We start from the raw sequence: 20,527 nt of genomic DNA, 5'->3' as shown, positions 1-20,527 counted from the left end.
CGGCCACGTGGGAAGCTGCCTTTGGAAGGGCGGTTTGTGCAGAGATAGTCGACCGATCCTCCTCCTCTTCCCTGCAAATCTCGAGAATTAGCTCTTAGAATCATGGAATTGTAGAATTGTAAAGATGGAAGGGATCCCAAGGGTCATTTAGTCCAACCCCCTGCAATGCAGGAATCTCAGCTAAAGCGTCCATGACAGATGGCCATATTGTTGCTCACGCGGGTGGCGCTGTGGTCTAAACCACTGAGGCTCTTGGGCTTGCCGATCAGAAGGTTGGCAGTTCGAATCTGCACGCGACAGGGTGAGCTTGTTGCTTTGTTCTAGCTTCTGCCAACCTAGTAGTTCAAAAGTATGCCACATGCCAGTGCAATATAAATAGGTACCGCTACGGAGGGAAGGTAGACGACGTTTCTGTGCGCTATGGTTTCCATCACTGTGTGATGGAAGTGGTTTAGTCATGCCCCCGGAAAGCTGTCTGGACCAGGGGTCAGCAAACCTTTTCAGCAGGGGGCCGGTCCACTGTCCCTCAGACCTTGTTGGGGGCCGGACTATATTTTGAAAAAAATATATGAACGAATTCCTATGCCCCACAAATAACCCAGAGATGCATTTTAAATAAAAGGACACATTCTACTCATGTAAAAACACATTGATTTCCGGACTGTCTGCGGGCCTTAGTTTGGGGACCCCTGGTCTGGACAAACGCTGGCTCCTGGCTCCTTCCTCGCATCCCTTAGACTTTAACCATCCAGGGGTCCTTTACCTTTTACCTTTACCTTGTTGCTATGGTATTACTGTATTCCTATTATCACTATCACTGCTTTCATTGATATTTTCTAATACTGTATGTAAGTAGTTTTTTTTTTAAGGGAAAAAAGTATATGAAGGCTTTTTAGCTAAATAAATGGTGCCACTATATAAACGCTACTATAGCACTTCAAAGTGCATGGAGCTTTAGAGAAGGGGTGGATAGATTGGGATCTACTTAGATCAGTGATGGCGAACCTATGACACGCGTGTCAGACGTGACACAGAGCCCTCACTGCTGGCACGCGCCCCATCGGCCCATTCGCGCTGTTGTTGTTTCCCCCCCCATTTGTTCTCCTGCTGCTCCTCAGCTACAGCTTGTCGCTGTTAAAACCCAGATCCTTTTTTGTTGTTGTTGTAGCTGGTAGCCAGAGATTGTTTTTTAACCCTTTCTGTGCTGTTTTTTCTGGCGCTTTGGCAGACTATGATTGGGTGTAACAGCGTTCGTTTTTTAACCCGTTCTGTGCTGGGTTTTTTGGCGCTTTGGCAGACTACGTCGGTGCTGTGTGTTAGTTCCAGCGAAGGTATCATTCATCATTTATTTCTGTTCTCTTCCCCCCCCCCCAAAAAAAAATGTGCAGCAGCTTTGGGGCATCCCCCTCAAAAAAGCAAAGCAACTTTTGTACCCCGCCCCCCAAAAACCCTCCCAAACTTTGGTCAGCAGCTCCCCCCAAAAAGCTCAACAACTCTGGGCACTTTGTGATAAATAAGGGGTTTTTGGTTTGGTTTGGTTAAATAATTAGTTTTTGGTTTATTAAATACAGTTATATATTACAATTATACATTTTTGTTATTTAAACTACAAATATCGCGAAATTGTGGGTTTTTTTCTCAAAGTGACACACCACCCGAGTTATGCTCGGTTTTTTGGCAAATTTTGACACACCAAGCTCAAAAGGTTGCCCATCACTGACTTAGATGGTCAATTTGTAGTAGATTGGTAAGAGAGGGTTTTCTCGTATTTATTTTTGCATGTGTACAATAGGTATGAAAAGGGCATCAGAACAAATATACACCTTGTTGAAAAGGCAGGAACATAAAATTATCAAAATGCAAAACTATTATAAGGCTACCAACAACTAATACTGAAGAAAAGTTTGAAGGGCAAAAGGACATAGGACCAAATAAAGTCAATATTGTTGGAATCTGTCTGTCTCGGGAGACAATGGAGAAGTGCGCCTTTGGAGGGAAGTCAGACTGCTGGAAGCCTAACTTGGCAAGAATGAGGTGATGGATAGCCTCATTGGGAAAGAGTTTTAACAAAAATATTTATTCCACCTGCTGAAATGAAGAAACCTGTGCAGCACTGGAGTTCTGTGTGAAACTCTGGTGAGATCAGTTCAGTTCTGGTAGTAAAACCAAATTTATTGGCTTAGAATATGCTCAGAAGCACCCTGCCCTTTAATTCTAACTGCATGTCTTGCATCTGGCTCTGGTTGGTAGATCTTGGGATTCTAGTGGGAAAAAGCAGATTCTGTAAGCCTGAAATCTGCTCACCCCCTTACTTTGCATAATGTAAGAAGACAGCTCTCTGTGTGAGATATTTACAATCTAATATTTTGCGGACTTGAGAACATATGGAGAGGGGAGGAGCATAACATAGTTTCTTATGCAAAAGGACCCAGGTTCAACAACTGGCGTTTCTAGGTAGGACTAAGAAAGACCCCTTCCTAAGAGCTGTGGTCAGTTAGTGTAGACCAGGCATGGCCAAACCTATCCCTCCAGCTGTTTTGGGACTACAATTCCCATCATCCCTGACTACTGGTTCTGTTAGCTAGGGATGATGGGAGTTGTAGTCCCAAAACAGCTGGAGGGCCAAGTTTGGCCATGCCTGGTATAGACCAAATTTCCATTGGCTCCAACTGGATGTGCCTGATGGGAGAGGTAGTTCCTGGCCAAGCCTGCTGCAGAGGACCTCTGCCGCCATGCAGTTAGCAACCATGCAGTTAGCAACCAAGAACATGCAGTTAGCAACCAAGTGAGCACACAGTCCATAGGTCTCCTCTTGTCCCATTTGTATTAGAATAAAAGTTTAAACCAGCCTGCCCCTACTCTTATCAGCCCCAGCTGAGCTGTCTATGCTAACAGTGACTGTTAGGAGTTGTAGCCTAAAACAACTGGGCACCGGGTTGAGGAAGGAAGGCTAATTTATATTCCGTAGACAACACAGCAGCAAACATTTTAAACAGCGAAATGAGGCCATTAACATTGAATGTAGCCATATTATTGTGGTCATTGTGGTGTTCTTTAATTTTAAAATATGCTACAATCCTATATGGGACTTTCTTGTGATCATTTGTGGAAGCTTTGATGAATGCTTATAAATCAGGGATGCTCCCCCGGATAACCTTGGCAGGAGGGTCAAGCACTCCTTTTTGATCTGCTTGGTTTTTGCCTTTGTTCATCTGAATGCAACCTTTCTTCAGTGGCATGTGGACCCTTTATAAGAAGTCACTGTTTGTGGTAAACTCACCCTCTAATCCAGCCCTTAAGAGATTCAAGCACTTGCCAATCAGTTCTTCAAAAATATGACTATTTGAACTATTTTCCATCCAAAATGTGCAGACAAATTAGGGAGCATGAAGTGTATAAAAACAAATGCAGGATCCTCCAGAACCACTGAGTCAAGGCTAGGATGGCTGCGTTGTTGGTTATTTTTGCTTGTTTCTCCAGCTGTATCTTAAGGTCAAGAACTTGCCTTGAGATGAGAAGCAGAATAACCCTGTTATTGCTGGAAGAGGGATTCATTTCTCCTTTCTGGCAAAAATTCAAGGATGCATTGTTAGTGCTGACAGTGGAATAGATAAACCCCTCAAAAGACATGGCTGAAAATTAATACAAAAGTTAAGCATTGAAGAGTACATCAGTTCTGACAGGCATGAACTGTAAATGGTTAAGAGTGTTTGGCTATGACCTGGGAGACTAGGGTTCAAATCCCCACTTAGTCATGAAATTCACTGGGTGACCTTGGACCACTGACCATCTCTTAGCCTAACCAACCTCACAGGGTTGTTGTGAGGATGAAATGGGGAGGAGGAGAACCACCTTAAGCTCCTTGGAAGATAGAAGTGGTATATAAATGTAATAAATAAATATTGTTTGTACACTTCATTGGGCTGTCACCAGTCTTTAAAATGTCTTAGAATTATAGAGTTGGAATGCTTCCCTAGGGTCATTCCTGCAATGCAGGAATCCTGCCCACAACCATCCCTGGGGGGACTTGAACCACCAACTTTCTGGTTAACAGTCAGATGCATTGACCCCTTGCACCACACAATCAATTGCAAGCATTTTCATTAATGCTTCATCAACTGCATCTGCATCTGTTTGCATTGAAGCAAAGCAGTAGGTCTGAAGAAGAAAAAAATATACTTTGCTGTTAGATAATACACACTTGAGTGACCCTCACAGAAGATGAATTTCCTTATGCACGTGTGAGAGAAAAAGCACCCTCAATTTCTGTGAGTATAAGTATTGGCAACAGGTTTTTTAAAAAGAGAAAAACATTAACTCTTAGAAAACATGACTTTCTCTTCTCCCCCAACCTCCAGCTGTTATACCAGGAGGATTACAGTAATTAAGCCAGGCTGGCAGCAACACAGCACACAAATCCAGGCTTCACTCTGGTTGCAGCCTCAAAACTACAGAATAACGAGGGATTCCCTCCAGAGGTAATTTAGCAGCCACAGAAGGATTTTCTAGACCGCAGCAGGGAAGCAATGAACTACACCCATCCAGTGCTGTGCACTGCAGTCCTGATTCAGATAGGGTGGACAGAGAGACAGCAGCATTGCAGCAGTTGCTGTTGAAAACTATACTAAAATACACTGGGTGTAAAGTGTTAGTTGGCCCAACTGACACAAGGGAGGACCAGTCATGGGAGGCTGGCCCTGATCCAGCAGGTGGCCACATGCCCTGTTGGAGAAAGGCAAAAGGGAATAATAATATTGCTCTTCAACTACTGTGTTAGGAAATGCACGTGATTCTGCCCACCACTAAAAGCTGGAGCCAGTAGGTTTTGGGGTGTGGGTGTGGCATATCAATCTCCTTGCAGTTTTAAACTGCTTTGGGGGTTTTGTATTACAATCAGGTGGTACATAATTTTTTATAAAATAAATCACCCAAACATCGCACCCTGGATTTGTCACCTGTGGCAGAGCTTTATTCAGCCTGGTCAGGAAGCCCACTTTAAAGCAAATGCCTTCTTTGCAAGAGGAGAGGTGCTGAGGATCCAAAAGCCACATCCCTTGAGTTTGGGGAGCAAGAGAAAGGAACTTGCTGCCCCTTCCACAAGCCTAAGCAACTCATGCAGGTCAGACACAAGTCAGGCTTGACCCAAGTCAAGCGGCTGCCCCAGTGGCGGCACCAGAACCTCAGGCTCCCCTGTCACGTTGCAGGGATGAAATTATTGGGTGGCATTGTGCAGCCATTTGGAGGGGCACACAAATGTTTTGGACACCAGCTCTGATCTATTTCAGTTCTGCTGGTTGGGAAAGCCATTCCACCACCACCAGCAATAACACACATCCCCAGCATACCCAAACTGGCCTGTGAAAGTGACAGCTTCCCCCCTTCCCTAAATGCTGGGATTGTCCTCCATGCCTTGCCTGTAGCTGCACCTACGTATGTGCAGCTGAAGCTGGAAGGAGAGAGAAAGAGAAAAAGGAGGATGGAGTGTCTGTGCTTTGTTTTCTCTCCTTCAGCCAATTGGATTGCTGTGCTTGGTTGCCAAGGCTACCCTTGTGAGCAGAGATGGAGGGGGCAGCTGCCTATATAAAGGACCAGCATTCCTCCTGTGTCTAAGATTAGCTGGTGCTGCTTTGCATGGTGTAGGCTTTGGAGTGGGGGGAGGAGGAGGAGCAGCCACTGCCGAAGCCTATATTTACTCTTGGGAGACCCATGGGCAAAATCCGTTTAAATGCTTTTTAAGGTGGGTGGAGGGGCAGTCTGGGTACCAAGGTGGGTGGGGAGGGGATGGAGGCTCAAGGGAGAGAAGAAGGAGGGAGGGGGAAGGGAAGGGAACGATTTTCTTGCATGGTTGACTGAGCTGTTCTGGTAACCAGGTGGATTTCCCGCCCCACATCCTCCATATCCCCACCCCTTACAGAGATCTCGGATCCCCAGCAGCAACTGCGCCTCGGGGTGTTGCAAAAGCTCAGAGTTCACCGGAGAACCCCCCTGGCATTACACCTAGCCACCCAGGAAGGAGGAAGGCTTCGGGACTTGGTGAGGCCTTGGGAGGATGGAGGTGGGGTGGAGTGGAGGGTGGGGAGGGGAGGGGAGGGGTGGGGAAGGGTGCTTCCTTCACCTCCCAGGGAGAGGAGGGAGGGAGAGGGACAAACATTGCAGGCACACCTTCACCTGAAATGGGCACCTTTCCCCCTCCCCAAACCCCAGGTCTGCACTTCACGATTATTAATGTGGGTTAAAGACACCATTCCCCTGTTTTGTTTTTGTATTTTGTGGCAGGGGGTGGAGAGAGAGAGAAAGACCTTGACATATATATGCTGTTGTTGGCAGGTTCAGGACAAATAAAAACCAAGTCCCCCTTTATGCAGCTCATATTTAAAACCATGGCATTTGCATGGCCACCAACTTGGATGACTTTGAGAGAGAACTGGGCAAATTCATGGAGAAAACCATGATTACTGTTGTTGTTGTTACATTATTTCTTATTATTAATCACCTATCCACTGTAAGGTCATCAGAGCAGGTTACAGTGTTAAAGCACAATATGAATAACCATTTAAATCAACTTGCAACCGTAAAAATAAGGCAGGACCTAAAATCATACACTTCAAATGTTGAAAGCCAGCGTAAAGAGATGTGTCTTCAGCATTCTCCAAAAGCTGTATAATGAAAGTGGCAGGTGCACTTCTGTGGAGAAGGTGTTACACACTTTAGGGGCTGCCACTGAGAAGGCCGTCACCCCCTAAGCCTTTGAGTGCAGAGGAACAACCAGGAGAGCCCCTCCACTGACCTCAGCACCCAAGAGGTTCTGAAGCGAAGGAGGTGGTCGTCCAGATATTTAGGGACCTGTGTTATTTGGGGCTTTAAACACCAATCTTGAATTGTGCACAGAAATGACCTGGCAACCAGTGCAGCTGCTTTAAAACAGGATTATATAAGATTTAAGTGGAACCCCAACCAGTAATCGGGCTGGTACATTTTGAATCAATTGAAGTTTCCGAGTTGTCTTCAAGGGCAGACCCACAGAGTGCATTGCAATAATCTAGTCTGGAAGTTACCAGAGCATAAGAGTACAGTGGCCAAGTCATCTCTGTCCAAAAGGGGTAAAAAAGCCACAACTCCTATAGAAGCTTTTCCTATGCATCCCAGATGCCAGCTGTATCCCTTATTTCCAAAAAGCTCAAATCAGTGGTTATGATTTATCAACTGCAGGGCATTTCCATTGGCTCAGCTGAGGCAACAGTAACTTTAGTCTCCCCATCAATGATTTCCATTCTAGCTAGTCAGTTCAAGAAGTGCTAAGTGTCTGAGTTTTCTGTTTTCCTCTTCCCTCCCAATCACTTTTCCTTTTGTGTCACACCTTTTAGATCAGGCATCCCCAAACTTCTGCCCTCCAGATGTTTTGGACTACAATTCCCATCTTCCCTGACCATTGGTCCTGTTAGCTAGGGATCATGGGAGTTGTAGGCCAAAACATCTGGAGGGCCACAGTTTGGGGATGCCTGTTTTAGATTATAGACCTGAGGGCAGGGAGTGTCTTATTACTGTAAGCTACTCTCAGAGCCTTTTTTGGCTCCAGAGCAGGGTAAAAATGGCTTGGGTCCAAAGTGCTACTCAGGATCATGCAAGGTATTTATTCTAGTGGAATTCACTTTTTAAAAATATGAAGAAGTGTTTTTAAAATTTTCTTCATTGCTGTGTGACATGTAAAGACTGTGATTCAGCCTAAAGTTGTTTTAGAAATTATAAATTCAAGTTTAGTTGTTTATTCCCATGTAAATGGGAACAGGATTGTGGCCTTAGCTGCTGCTTTGGTTAGGTTAATCATTTTAAAAAAAAACTCTTTAATCAGCTAAAAAGGGGGCTCACAATCAGGCCACATATTTGACAAACATAAATTATATTTAATAAAAGTGTTTGTGCAAAAGCAAAAAAACCCTGCAACCAACTAACAGTATATTAAGAGAAACATTTCTCCCTTGCACAGAAGGAATGTCTCTTCAAAGATGATGCCTGCTATGGCACGCATGTCCATCTGCAATGCTCTAATCTCTTGCCCCTGAACTCTGTGCAGTGCCCCAAAGAAGATACAGTAAAGGACAAACTCTGCAAGACCCACTTGTCCCAACATGAGAAGAGAATGGAACAGATGCAACAGGTCAACAGAGGCTTGGTGAACTCCTGAAAGGCTGTGCCTTCAGCTAGGGAAAATATCTTTCTAGACTTCCATGTTTCTAGTCCTCATGGCTGGTCGTTAGGAATAACTTGGGCAGGCAATGGAAGGCGTGGCTGCTGAGCACCTTTCCTTGGCCTGAATGGGAGAGAAGGAGGCGCCTGCCTTGACTGTTCTTCTCCTTCCTTTTCCTTCGCAGTGTGTTGCATACTTAAAAACTATACCCCCTACTGACGGAGGCTTTAGAAGCAATATCCTCCTTCGACAGTAATGATGACCAGGTACTTGGATGAATCGGACATCATGATGGTGGAGGAGGGCTTCACCACCAGGGACTTGCTAGAGAATCTCCTCCTGGAGGTTTCCCAGGCGGTAAGAGGCAAGGGACAGTTGACTTACTGGGTGGGTGGATTGTAGCCCTTTTTGTGTCTCTGCATCCCATTATGTTCTGTCCATACTAGAGAGTATGACCGCTATCATGTGCATAAGGGAGGGAACAGTTTGCCTGAGCCTGTCATTTTTTCCTCTCTTTTTTTTTTAAAAAAAGTTTTTTAAAAATTGCACTAACATGCTTCTTAAATACCAGAATTATTTCATGATTATTAAAAAGGAGGAGGAGGAGAAAAAATGTAATAAAATGACCTGACAGGAAAGACAGAGCACAAGTGCAGGACTCCAGGTTTTAAGAGGGTTGGGAGCAAGTTTCTTTACCTTTTGGGTTGAAATAGATGCTTGAAAGTCCATGTGCTGTTCCTGGTGAAACCTTGGGAGCCACAGGAATACTAGCTGAGCAGGATCCTGCTTCAGGGCTCTTCCTAACACTTTGCCTCTCCCCCTTTCGCTTGCAGAAGCAGAATAAATCACACAAAATAAGAGTAGCCAGCTTTGTGCAGGTGTAACTTATACAGCTCTCAGAATATAGCTTTTCATATGGAATAGGTGGAGTGTAGAGATTTGAATTTATATCCCATTTGTAGCCCACCCTTCCTCCCAGAAACGTATGCTGGGTAATATGAGAGCTTCCAGTTTTATCCTCAGAAGAACTCTGTGAAGGGAGGTAAGACTGAGAAATGGTGATGGCCCTAGAAGCCTATGTGACCAGGTGTGGGTACCCTGAACCAAGTGAGTGCACAGAGCCATGGGCGTACCCAGCACGGGGCAGGGGGGCAGCTGCCCCCCCAGAAGCAAAAAAGGGAGAGCACAGCACAACAGGCAGGGGTGCTGCCAGCTGTGCTCCGCCTCAGCCTGCTCAGCTGAAGTGAAATTGCAGCAGTGGCAGCAAAGCTGCCTCCGTCAAGGGAAACCTGGACCTGGACCTGGGCTAACTTCAGCCCACACTACTTCAAGTCACAGTGACTTCGCTGCTGCTGCCTCGTTTTAGTCTCCGCTGCCAGTAAAGGAGTGGGCGAGGCAGAAGCACAAGCGCGCCGCCTCGGCAATGGCTGGAAAACGGTCCCTTTCCCTCTGGGGGGCGTGGACATTGACCACGTCTCCTGGGGGGATCTTGGCCACGTCATTGCCAGCCAGCCAATCGGGTGGCTGGGGGTGGGGGCGTGGCTGGCGTGCCCACCCCCTAGTTTTGATCCTGGGTACGCCCATGCACAGAGCCCAAGAAAAAGGAAACCACTTTAAGTGGAAGCTGTCCGAAAGGCGAATAGCATGTTAAAAACAACTGGGTGTGTTTCCCCAGGGACAGGATCTCTTGACTGTCTTTCCTCTTTTTCCAGGGAAGACAAGAAGCCTTTTTTGTGGCAGATCTCGAGGATGTGGTGAAGAAACATTTGCACCTCCTCAAGGCCTTGCCCCGCATCAAGCCTTTCTATGCTCTGAAGTGCAACCGCAGCAAAGGAGTGGTTCAGATGCTGGCAGGGCTGGGGGCCGGGTTTGGCTGTGCCAGCAAGGTAGGAATGCGCTGGGAACAGGGAAACTAGTGGGCTCCCTTCAAGAAGAAGCTGGATGCATGCATTTTTGTTTGGCATGCATTGCAGCATATGCCTTCATTACTATTACTACTACCTTTCCTCCAAGAAGCTCAAGGTGGTGTATACATAGTTCTTCCCCCCCCCCCAAATTTATTCTCACAGGACTAGAGAATGGGGAGCCTGAGGGCAGCACCAGCATCCATCTTGATAAAATGTTGCTCTCCTGCAAATGGCTGGGAGGAAGCCTGGCTTTCAGTGCAGGTCAGACCTTCCCAAGCTTGTGCCCTCCAGATGTGGCTGCTGGACTACAACTCCCATCAGCTTCATTCAGCATACTTCACATGGCTGGGCTGATGGGAGTTGTAGTTCAAAACATCTGAAGGGGCACCAAGTTGGGGGAGTCTGCTGTAGGTGAAGAGCCTACTGCATCTTCTTCTTTTTAATATTCTACCTCTTTCTTCACCCTGAGTGCTGCAAGAGTTGAGTCCCAGCAGCTAACTGGGCAGGATGCAGTCCGGAGAGCAGGGCCGGCTCTAGGGGTAGGCTGAGTAGCGTGGGGCGCCAGGTTGGCAGGGGGGGTGCTGTGCGGCAAAGCCGCGCGGAAACCACACTGTGCCCTGTGCCCGCCCACCAGCCGCGGGAAGAAACGGGGCGGGGCGGGGGCGCCGGGGCGATCTGCACACCATGGCCCCAGGGCACCCGACCTGCTTAAGACGGCCCTGCCAGAGAGAAAGCCAGAGATAGGGATATTGTTGCTAAGGTTGCTGTGCTCAGCTGGATGCAACAGGGCTAGACAGGCAAGAGGAATGGCTGGGAGACGGTTGCAAAGGAAACAACTGGGAGGCAACAGAGCCTGGATCAGAAAGATTCAAATCCTTGACTTAAAATGCCTGCAGTTCCCTCTTTCCAACAGCCCTCCTGATGCTGCAGGAAAAAGGGAGTCAGTATGTGTTCCTTTACAGTTCCCAGCCACCCACTGCCTACAATGCCCAGTCAGAAGAGTCCTTCCTTCCAACATCCTTTGTTTTGAACTTTCAGGCAGAAATGGCCCTGGTGAAGAGTATTGGAGTCCCGCCAGACAGAATCATCTGCACCAGCCCTTGCAAGCAGATCTCCCTGATCAGATATGCAGCTAGCCAAGGGGTGCAGCTGATGACTTTTGACAATGAAGTGGAGCTCAGCAAGGTAGCACGGAGCCACCCGTCTGCCAGGTAAGGCATACAGCACCTGTGGGCATAAATATATATATGCAGAGGGAACAGTTGCAATGGGCATAAGAGTCCAGCGCAACAAGCAGAAGTAGTGAATCTTAAAGGTGTTGATCACAAAGGATATGGGGCCTTTGCTGGAACCCCCAAAGGTTTCACTTTGCAGGTAGAGAAAAGGGGCCATGTGTGTGAAGTTGCAGGTCAGATTGGAGCAAACTCCCTTTGGAGTAAGATTCAGGTTTCAACCAGATACCAGACTATGGAGCTGCCTGCAGACTGTTTTTATTTTGCGAGAGGGATTCAAGTACATCCCGGAAATGTAGATTCACACAAAGTTGATTAATGGACTCCATCGCTCTACAGCAACAAATCCACTTAAAAAGAAAAATTAAACTTTTGCGGTTAAGAAAGTGACAGGGAAATGCATTGAAAAATGTGGGGTGAATAAATGAATAATGGGAAGATGTATAAACACCACACAAGCAAATCAGTTGTGGACCTTTCCCTTAGAGATGTGCCTGGCACCTTCATTACAGTATACAGTTTTCGGTGAATACTGAGGACAATTTTCTTTGTCCTGGCTTTTGAGGTGCAGATTTTTAGGACCCACCTTATTTCTCTAATTGTAAGATGTTATAAAATGTTTTTAAAAAATGTGTTGTAAAGTTGGGTTTCATTGTTGTAACCTGCCCTGGGGCCTGAGTGTGAAGTACAGGTAATATATATTTTTTATGTGGGATTGAGGATAGAAACTTGCAGTCTGAACTAAGGATATTTGCTGTGTGACTCTGCAAGTCTTTGTCTCAAAATTCAAATACACTGTAAATCTGGATTTTGAAAAAAAAAAGCCGGAGAAGAGAGAAACAATCAGCAAAAGGAGAGATATAAAAAATGGGATATTTTAAAAATAATTTGTCCTTGATGCATAATTGGGGGAAAAGGCAGGTTATGGGTTATCACAGGCATCTCCTGGAAAGCAACTTTGCAAAAGATGCCGTTTCTGAGTCTGTACTGTGCCTAGCACGGTGTTGGCTCAGAATAAGCAATAAACCACAATTGTGACAGTCGTTGTCTGAGTTTGCTCTCCCCACCCACCCACCTTGTTCCACAGAATGATTCTGTGCTTGGCTACCGACGACTCCAGGTCCTCCACCTGCATGAGTATGAAATACGGCGCCACCCTTAAAGTCTGCCGTCACCTGCTTGAGACTGCAAAGGAGATGAATGTCGAGGTGGCTGGCATCAGGTAGACTGCGGGTTTCCTTGTGCTCACTAAGGAGAGGGGAAGAAAAGGGCACTCTGTCAAGGCTCACTCCTAGGCAGCTGGCCCCAGGTCTCTTCAGCTGGCCCCCTACCTGGACCTCTGGGTCTTGCTCTGTAGCTGCCATTGGCATTGCCCCTGCATCTTCCCCACCCAGAGTTTTCAGCCCATGTCAACAGCTGAGTCTTGGACACACCCTGTTTGCTTAGGATGCAGGGCAGAGAGCAAACCACTTGGGGCACCTGCATTGTTGGGGGCTTCCATGAGCTGCTGGGTGGGTGGGAACAAGTAAGAGCCCCCACCCACATCAGGACAGTAACTTGAGTGGCAGATATAATAAATTAGTCAGTGAGAGTTTAATCATATTTTGTGGCAATGTCCAAAAGCAAAAAAAAAAAATTGGTAGGGAAATGATTCATAATAAACAGCCTCTTTAGACCCTCTTTTTTTATTTAAGTTACATGGACACGTAAAGAGCAAGTGGCAGGCATGATCAAGTCTGCCAGAGTTCATTATGCACATAGGAGAAAAAAGAAAAAGAAAAAGTATTGGCTGGACAAATTAGAGGAATATATGCTCTTATGGGCAAAATGAATGCATTGTTTTAGTTATTTAATTTGTGAATCGCTTCCCTTGAGGCACCCCAAAGTGATTTGGCAAACGGTGCTCTTATCAGAACAAGAGAATAAACACTGAGATGGAACAGGTTTAATGAAATCTGGGCTTGCTCCAGTGAGTATTGCAGAAGCAAAGCACTCTAACCAAACAGGCAGCATTCTTTTTTTTGCATCCATCTAGACGTTGGTCTGGAAATGAAGTATGTGATCTGTGTTCTGTTACTTTTAAGAATTAATTTGTTTTTTCCTGTGCATCAGTTGTTTGTAAACTGTGGACGTTTTGCACTCATATCTCCAACAGATTTTGGGGGATGTGCATATCTTGACTGGATTGTGTACACACACACACACACACACACACACACACACACACACGAAATGGTTTAACAGTTTTGAAAAGCTACTCACCAGCCGAATTGCCTTCCTTTCCAGCTTCCACATTGGAAGCAGCTATGCCGACCCCCAGCTCTTCACTCAGTCCATAGCAGACGCTCGCCTGGTCTTTGAAATGGGTGCAGAACTAGGCTACAAGATGCACCTCCTGGACATTGGAGGGGGCTTTCCTGGTGCTGAAGAGTCCAGAGGGCGCTTCGAAGAGGTACGAGTCTTGGTTCTCTCTTCAGCAGATGGCAAATAGGCCAGTTTGGGGGGGGGTGCTGGCTCTGGGTGCGCAAGAGCTGGATTCAAATTCCTGTTGAGCCGAGAAGCTTGCTGGGTGGCCTTGGGCAAGTCACAATTGTCTCAGCCTAGACTACCTAGTGTGAGGATAAATCCAAGATGCTGAAAAAGCCAGAGGGAACTGGCAGTGGAGGGCGGGTGATCTATGAAGGTAAGTGGGGCACTCCCCCCCATCACAGTCTACCCCCAGCTAGCTGCCACCTACAGTGAGGGGGGAAAGTATTTGATCCCCTGCTAAATTTGCCCATTTGCTCTTTGACGAAGAAATGACCAGTCCATAATTTTAATGGTAGGTTTATTGTAGCTGTGAGAGACAGAATAACAACAGGAAAAACCCCAGAAACCCAGAAGACAAAAGTCAGAGATTAATGTGTATTATAATGAGTGAAATAAGTATTTGATCCCCTATCAACCAGCCGTCAGGCTACCTGGTATCTTCACTGTATGTAATGAGCTGAGATTAGAGGCACCTGCTGTAAGGGAGAGGTCTTACCTATAATCCCAGCTCGTTACAGTACCTGTACAAAAGACACCTGTTGACAGAAGCAATCCATCAGACTCCGAAGTAGCCACCATGACCAAGACCAAAGAGCCGTCCAAGGATGTCAGGGACAAGATTGTAGACCTGCACAAGGCTGGACTGGGCTACAAGACTATTGCTAAGCAGCTTGGTGACAAGGTGGCAACAATTGGTGCAATAATTCGCAAATGGAAGAAACACAAAATGACTGTCAACCTCCCTCGGTCTGGGGCTCCATGCAAGATCTCAACTCGTGGAGTTGCAGTGATCAGGAGAAGGGTGATGAACTACACAGGGGGAACTTGTCAATGATATCAGGGCAGCTGGGACCATAGTCACCATGAAAACAGTTGGTAACACACTACGCCGTGGACTGAGATCTTGCAGAGTCTGCAAGGTCTCCTTGCTCAAGACATGTACAGGCCCGTCTGCAATTTGCCAATGCACATCTGAATGAACCTGAGGAGAACTGGGTGAAAGTGTTGTGGTCAGATGAGACCAAAATCGTGCTCTTTGGCATCAACTCAACTTGCCGTGTTTGGAGGGGAAGGAATGCTGCCTACGACCCCAAGAACACCATCCCCACCATCAAACATGGAGGGGGACATATTATGCTTTGGGGGTGTTCTTCTGCTAAGGGGACAGGACACCTTCACCGCATCGAAGGGACGATGGACAGGACCATGTATCGTCAAATCTTGGGTGAGCACCTCCTTCCCTCAGCCAGGGCATTGAAAATGGGTTGAGGATATGTACTCCAGCATGACAATGACCCAAAACACCCGGCCAAGGCAACAAAGGAGTGGCTCAAGAAGAAGCACATTAAGGTCCTGGAGTGGCCTAGCCAGTCTCCAGACCTTAATTCCATTGAAAATCTGTGGAGGGAGCTGAAGGTTTGAGTAGCTACACATCAGCCTCGAAATCTTACTGACTTGGAGAGGATCTGCAAAGAGGAGTGGGACAAAATACCTCCTGAGATGTGTGCAAACCTGGTGGCCACCAACAAGAAACGTCTGACCAACGTTTGCCAACATGGGTTTTGCCACCAAGTACTAAGTCATCTTTTGCAAAGGGATCAAATACTTATTTCACTCATTTGCACATCAATCTCTGACTTTTGTCTTCTGGGTTTCTGGGGGTTTTCCTGTTGTTGTTCTGTCTCTCACAGCTACAATAAATCTACCATTAAAATTATGGACTGGTCATTTCTTCGTGAGAGGGCAAATGGGCAAATTTAGCAGGGGATCAAATACCGCCCCCCCCCACTGTAGTTGCCTTCTTAGTAGAAAGCAGTCCAGGGGTGCTGGTTTTGCCTGTCATTGGCTCTGACTATGCCAGACTTGCTCTGAGCTTCAAGGCTGTGCACCTGCTGGAAAGGAAATATGAACGTGTCTCTGCTTGGAGCGCCAAGAGGCACATCGGAGGCTCCCCTGCACCACCATTTCACCCATCATAATGAGACATATTTTGCTAGTGAAAGTAACAAACATCTTCCACAGCTAAGGAGACCTAGTTTCTGAATGGACACAAGACCTTGAACACTGTCGTATTTTGGTTGCCATTTACCCCAGTGAAACACATCATTACAGATGGTGTGGACATTTAAAAAGAGGTCATATATTTGACCAATTTTAAGGGAGGCCGAAGCAAAGTGTGTGAATGGCATCACATCTTGTTGGACACCGTAAACAGCCCCCCCCCATTGTATACATTCCCAGGTAGCCTGTAAAGTTCTGCCTATGACTGATTCCTGCTCCCCATTGCCATCAGCACTCAGAATGTATTCCAGTGATTCCTGCATTGCAGGGGGTTGGACTAGAATAGATGACCAGTGGGGTCCCTTCCAATTCTACGACTTGAGTCCCACATGTTTGTAACAGCTGGATGTGGACTCTTCTCTCTCCCCCCCCCCCATTCAGACAGCAGCTGTGGTCAGCTCCGCCTTGGACCTATATTTCCCAGAAGGCTGTGGGGTGGAGGTCATTGCTGAACTGGGGCGCTACTATGTGGATTCAGCCTTTACCTTAGCGGTCAACATTGTTGCCAAGAAGGAGGTTCCCCTGGACCAGCCGGGCTCTGATGGTAGGTTTGGTCAGTTTCCGTCCGGATTCTGCAATAGGCGTGAGAGATTGTTGCCAGACACCACCACCCCATCACCTGAGACAGGGAACACCAAACCCAGGGGCCAAGTGTGGCCCTCCAGACCTCTCTGTCTGGCCCTTGAGATTCTCCCTAGCACAGGCCTCCTTTCTAGGCCACACTCCTCAGTGAACGTGGGTGGTGTCTTTCAGCTGTACAGTTTTCTATATCCCAAGATCCTTAAGGAGGCCCTTCAACCTGTCTCAGCAACACAGGGCTGGCCTGTCCATGAGTCTCAGTGAGGCAGTCGCCTCAGGCAGCAGGCTGGGGACAGCTGGGAGGGACAGCAGATCTGGGCTTCCGAGGAACTCACTGCTCACCATCCTCCTGTGCTTCTTGCCCCTGCCTCGTCCTCAGCTTCCTCCTCCTTAGCTGCTGCCATCTCCTTTACAGACTCCTTTTTCCCTCCCTGCCACATTCAGCAAGCCAGAGCTTCTCCAATCTCCAGGCTGCCTCCAGTCGCTTCAGGCAGTGCAGGTGGGGATATTCTGTTTTGCCTCAAGCAGCAAAATGTCCTGGGCCAGCCCTGCACCAACATCTGAAGCACATCTGACGGGAACAGGGCCTTCTCAGTGGCTGCTCCCAGAGGCCAAGAGAGACTCGCCAGCCCAGTCACTGGTTACCTTCCACCATCAGGCAAAGGCACTTCTATTTGGCTGGGCCTTTGATGCATATGCTGACGTTGCAATTAGAGGTTTTTTAACTAGTTTTTTTAATTGATTCAATGGCTGTTTCACTTGCTTTGTGTTTATTTTTATTATTTTTTTACTTTGTATTTTCTTGCTATTTCATTGTATTTGTATTATTGCTGTTAGCCGCCTTGAGCACTGCTTGGTGGAAATGCGGGATAGAAATTTAACAAACAAACAAATAAGGCACCCCTGACTTGGCCTCTGCTGCATTTCCTCTGGCTGTCCCAGATGAAGACCCCGGTGGCAGGAAGAGCTTCGTCTACCATCTCAACGATGGCGTTTATGGCTCCTTCAGCTCGGTCATCTTCAACAACGTCTGCCCAATCCCCATCCTGCACAAGGTACAGAGGGTTTTGTAACTGGCTTCCTTAAGCAGAGCCACAGAAGGAGAATGTGGCTGTCACCTGGCACCAAAATCCATTTGCAGGTTTGCAGTAGGGATAGTCAAACTAGAAAGCCCAGCGAAGCAGCACCCTCGGGTGCCAGAGTTACACAGGCCCCTCCCTCAGTAGTGCCACCATCTTGGGGCACCTCTCAATGGTTGGTGCTATGGGGTGGGATTCAATAGTAAATAGCTGGTGTTTGTGGGTGGGCAAGCTTCCCTTTGCACAGATGGGGCACAGTCTGGTAAAAGTGAATTGTGACAAATTTGGGAAGAAAGCAACTGAATAAGCCTTTTTTGTGGCAGTAACTTAAGTCCAGTTGGTTTCAGTGCAACTTGGTTGTGAATACCTTTTTTTGGGTTGTGCCCATAAACTGCTTGTTGATTTCTAATGGTGATGTTTTTTAAACATTGCGGGAAGTGCCTGTATTAATTTCAGACTGTATTGCCTTCCTCCTGACCCAGGATTCTGGTTAGTTTTGGGGACAGAGATTCATTAACCTGGAGAATTTCCGCTTTATTTTTTAAAATACATATTTCTAGTCCTCATAGAAATTCATGCAAGGTCTGGCTAGCCAGTCATAGCTGTTTCCTCCACTTCTCTCGATGCAGAAACCCTCTCCAGATCTTCCCCTGCACAGCAGCAGCTTCTGGGGACCTACTGGGGATGGGCTGGACTGCATTGCGGATGGCATGGAGCTCCCGGAACTGCACCCCGGGGACTGGCTGATCTTTGAGAACATGGGGGCTCACACCATGCCAGCTCCCTCAGCTCTCAGTGGGGCCCAACAAGCACAGATCTACTACACCATGTCGAGGATGGCCTGGTGAGATAATTTCCCAGAACCCCTTGCGAGGGGGAAGCAGGAGATTGTATCAAATCTAAAATTGGAGAAAGCTGTGACCCTCCAAATGTCGCTGGGCTGCAACCATTGGCCCTAATGGCCAGGGCTGATGGGCAGTGCTGGAGGAACACTCTCCGGCACCCGGGGCGGGATGCCGAGGGGCGGGGTGAACTGCCCGGTGACACACACGCAATGTCCATACAGAGTGTGCATGTGCGGCATCCCATACAGTGTGCATGTGCAGCAGCCTGCCACACATGCACAGTCTGTACGGGCTACCGCACATTTGCACTCCGTATGGGCTGCCGCTTACATGCGCTGTCCGAGTGGCATCCTGTATGGAGGGCACACAAGAGCGGCGCCATACTGACTGTGCGTGCCCTCGGGCGCTCTACAGCTGGGGGGAGGCAGGAGGCATCTTGTCACACACACACACCCAGAGTGGCACCTGGGGCGGCTCGCCCCCTCCGCCCCCACTTCATACGCCCCTGCTGATGGGCATTGTAGTCCAGTGGCAACTGGATGTCTGCTAGTTCCCCAGGATGGGAGGGCTTGGATCTGAAACACTTTCAGCATTCTTAAAGTGCTGCAGAAGCTGTGTTATTAAACTTTTATAAAGGCAAAGGAGTGTCATTTGCACCTGTGCTTGTGGGCCAGGTTGCAAATCACACTGGATTTCTTTAAGAGCAAACTGGGAATTGTCTGCTGGCAGGAGAGGGGCACCAGTTTGGAAAACTGAGCCAAGAGAGCAACTGAGTCCTTTCTCTTTTGTCTTGGGCTTGCTGCGGCCCACAGGGAAGCCGTCCAGCTCCTTCAGGGGAAACTGCTGCACCAGGAGGAGGAGGACCGGGAGAGTACATGCGCCCCCCTGTCCTGTGGCTGGGAGATCACGGACACCCTGTGTGTTGCCCCCGTCTTCACTCCAGCAAGCATCATGTAAGCCGTGCCAAACATTCACCACGGGGGCCAGACCCTCCTCCCAACAGAGTCCTGCCACACCTCCTCCCTCTCTCTTTTTCTCTCTCTCTGGCCTGCCTGCCTCCCACATTTTCTGCCCTTGAGTAGGAGCTGTTTTTATCCCCCCCAATGCTGTGTGGTTTTTAAGTATGCAACATAAATCCTGTTCCTCCTGATCTGGGCGTCTCTTGTGTTCTATGCATGAGTGTGCAGAAGTGAATCCGCAAATGATCATAGAATCAGAGTTGGATGGGACCCAAGGGTCTTCTACGGTAGTACAACTCCCCCCCCCCCAAATTCAGGAATTTCAGCTAAAGCATTCATGACAGGTGGCCATCCAACCTCTGTTTAAAAACCTCCAAGGAAGGAGAGTCCACCACCTCACATAGGAGTTTGTTCCACTGCTTAACAGCTCTTACTGTCAGAAAGTTTTTCCGAATGTTTAGTCGGTATCTCCTTTCTTGTAACTTGAAGCCATGGGTTCGAGTCCTACCCTCCAGAGCAGGAGAAAACAAGCATGCTCCCTCCTTCATTTGACAGCCCTTAAGATATTTGAAGATGGCTATCATTAGCTTTTGCTGCTGCATCACACTGCTGACTCATGTTAAGCTTGTGGTCCATCAAGACCCCTAGATCCTTTTCACATGTACTGCTAGTAAGCCAGGTGTCCTCCATCCTATATTTGTGCATCTGGTTCTTCCTGCCTTAGTGCAGAACCGTACATTTGTCCCTACTGAAATTCATTTTGTTAGCTTGTGCCATGTTCTCCAATTTGTAAAGGCCAATTTGAATTCTGATTCTGTCTTCTGTGGCATTAGCTACCCCTCCCAGTTTGGTGTCATCTGCAAGATCTAGTTTAAAGCTCTCCTGATCAGATTCTCAAGACTCTTGGCAAACACATTCTTGCCAACTGCTGTGAGGTGCAGCCCATCTCTCGCCAGAAGTCCTACCTCAAGGAAGCGGAGACTGTGATCCAAGAAGCCAAATCCTTCGTGACAACACCACCTGCACAACAAATGCTTGAGTGGTTGACCTCAAGCATTTTCCTCTCTTCTTGGGCCTCGACCTTCAACAGGAAGGAGTGATGAAAAGGCTACCTGTGCCCCAAGTCTCTTACGCTCCCTGCCCAGTGTCTC

General features: G+C 47.5%; 1 protein-coding gene across 2 annotated transcripts; it reads left to right on the top strand.

The window, feature by feature from the left end:
* Positions 1-13: 13 nt before the first annotated feature.
* Positions 14-19,567, top strand: AZIN2 (antizyme inhibitor 2). Of its 2 annotated transcripts, XM_035120717.2 has the most exons (12): positions 14-301; positions 4,359-4,478; positions 5,915-6,033; positions 8,370-8,542; positions 9,898-10,071; positions 11,131-11,303; positions 12,412-12,546; positions 13,611-13,776; positions 16,296-16,458; positions 17,436-17,548; positions 18,202-18,416; positions 19,230-19,567. In XM_035120717.2, exons 4-12 carry the CDS (start codon positions 8,441-8,443, stop codon positions 19,372-19,374), a joined length of 1,386 nt encoding a protein of 461 aa, XP_034976608.2. In that variant the 5' UTR covers positions 14-301; positions 4,359-4,478; positions 5,915-6,033; positions 8,370-8,440; the 3' UTR covers positions 19,375-19,567. The 2 variants fall into 2 exon arrangements, with proteins under 2 accessions (XP_034976608.2, XP_034976607.2); XM_035120716.2 differs by lacking the exons at positions 14-301; positions 4,359-4,478 and adding an exon at positions 5,622-5,737.
* The last annotated feature ends 960 nt before the right edge of the window (positions 19,568-20,527 follow it).

Source organism: Zootoca vivipara, chromosome 6, assembly GCF_963506605.1.
Source record: "Zootoca vivipara chromosome 6, rZooViv1.1, whole genome shotgun sequence".
NCBI lineage: Eukaryota > Metazoa > Chordata > Lepidosauria > Squamata > Lacertidae > Zootoca > Zootoca vivipara.
Note: the sequence above shows the minus strand (reverse complement) of the source record. Positions and strands in the feature narration are given on the sequence as shown.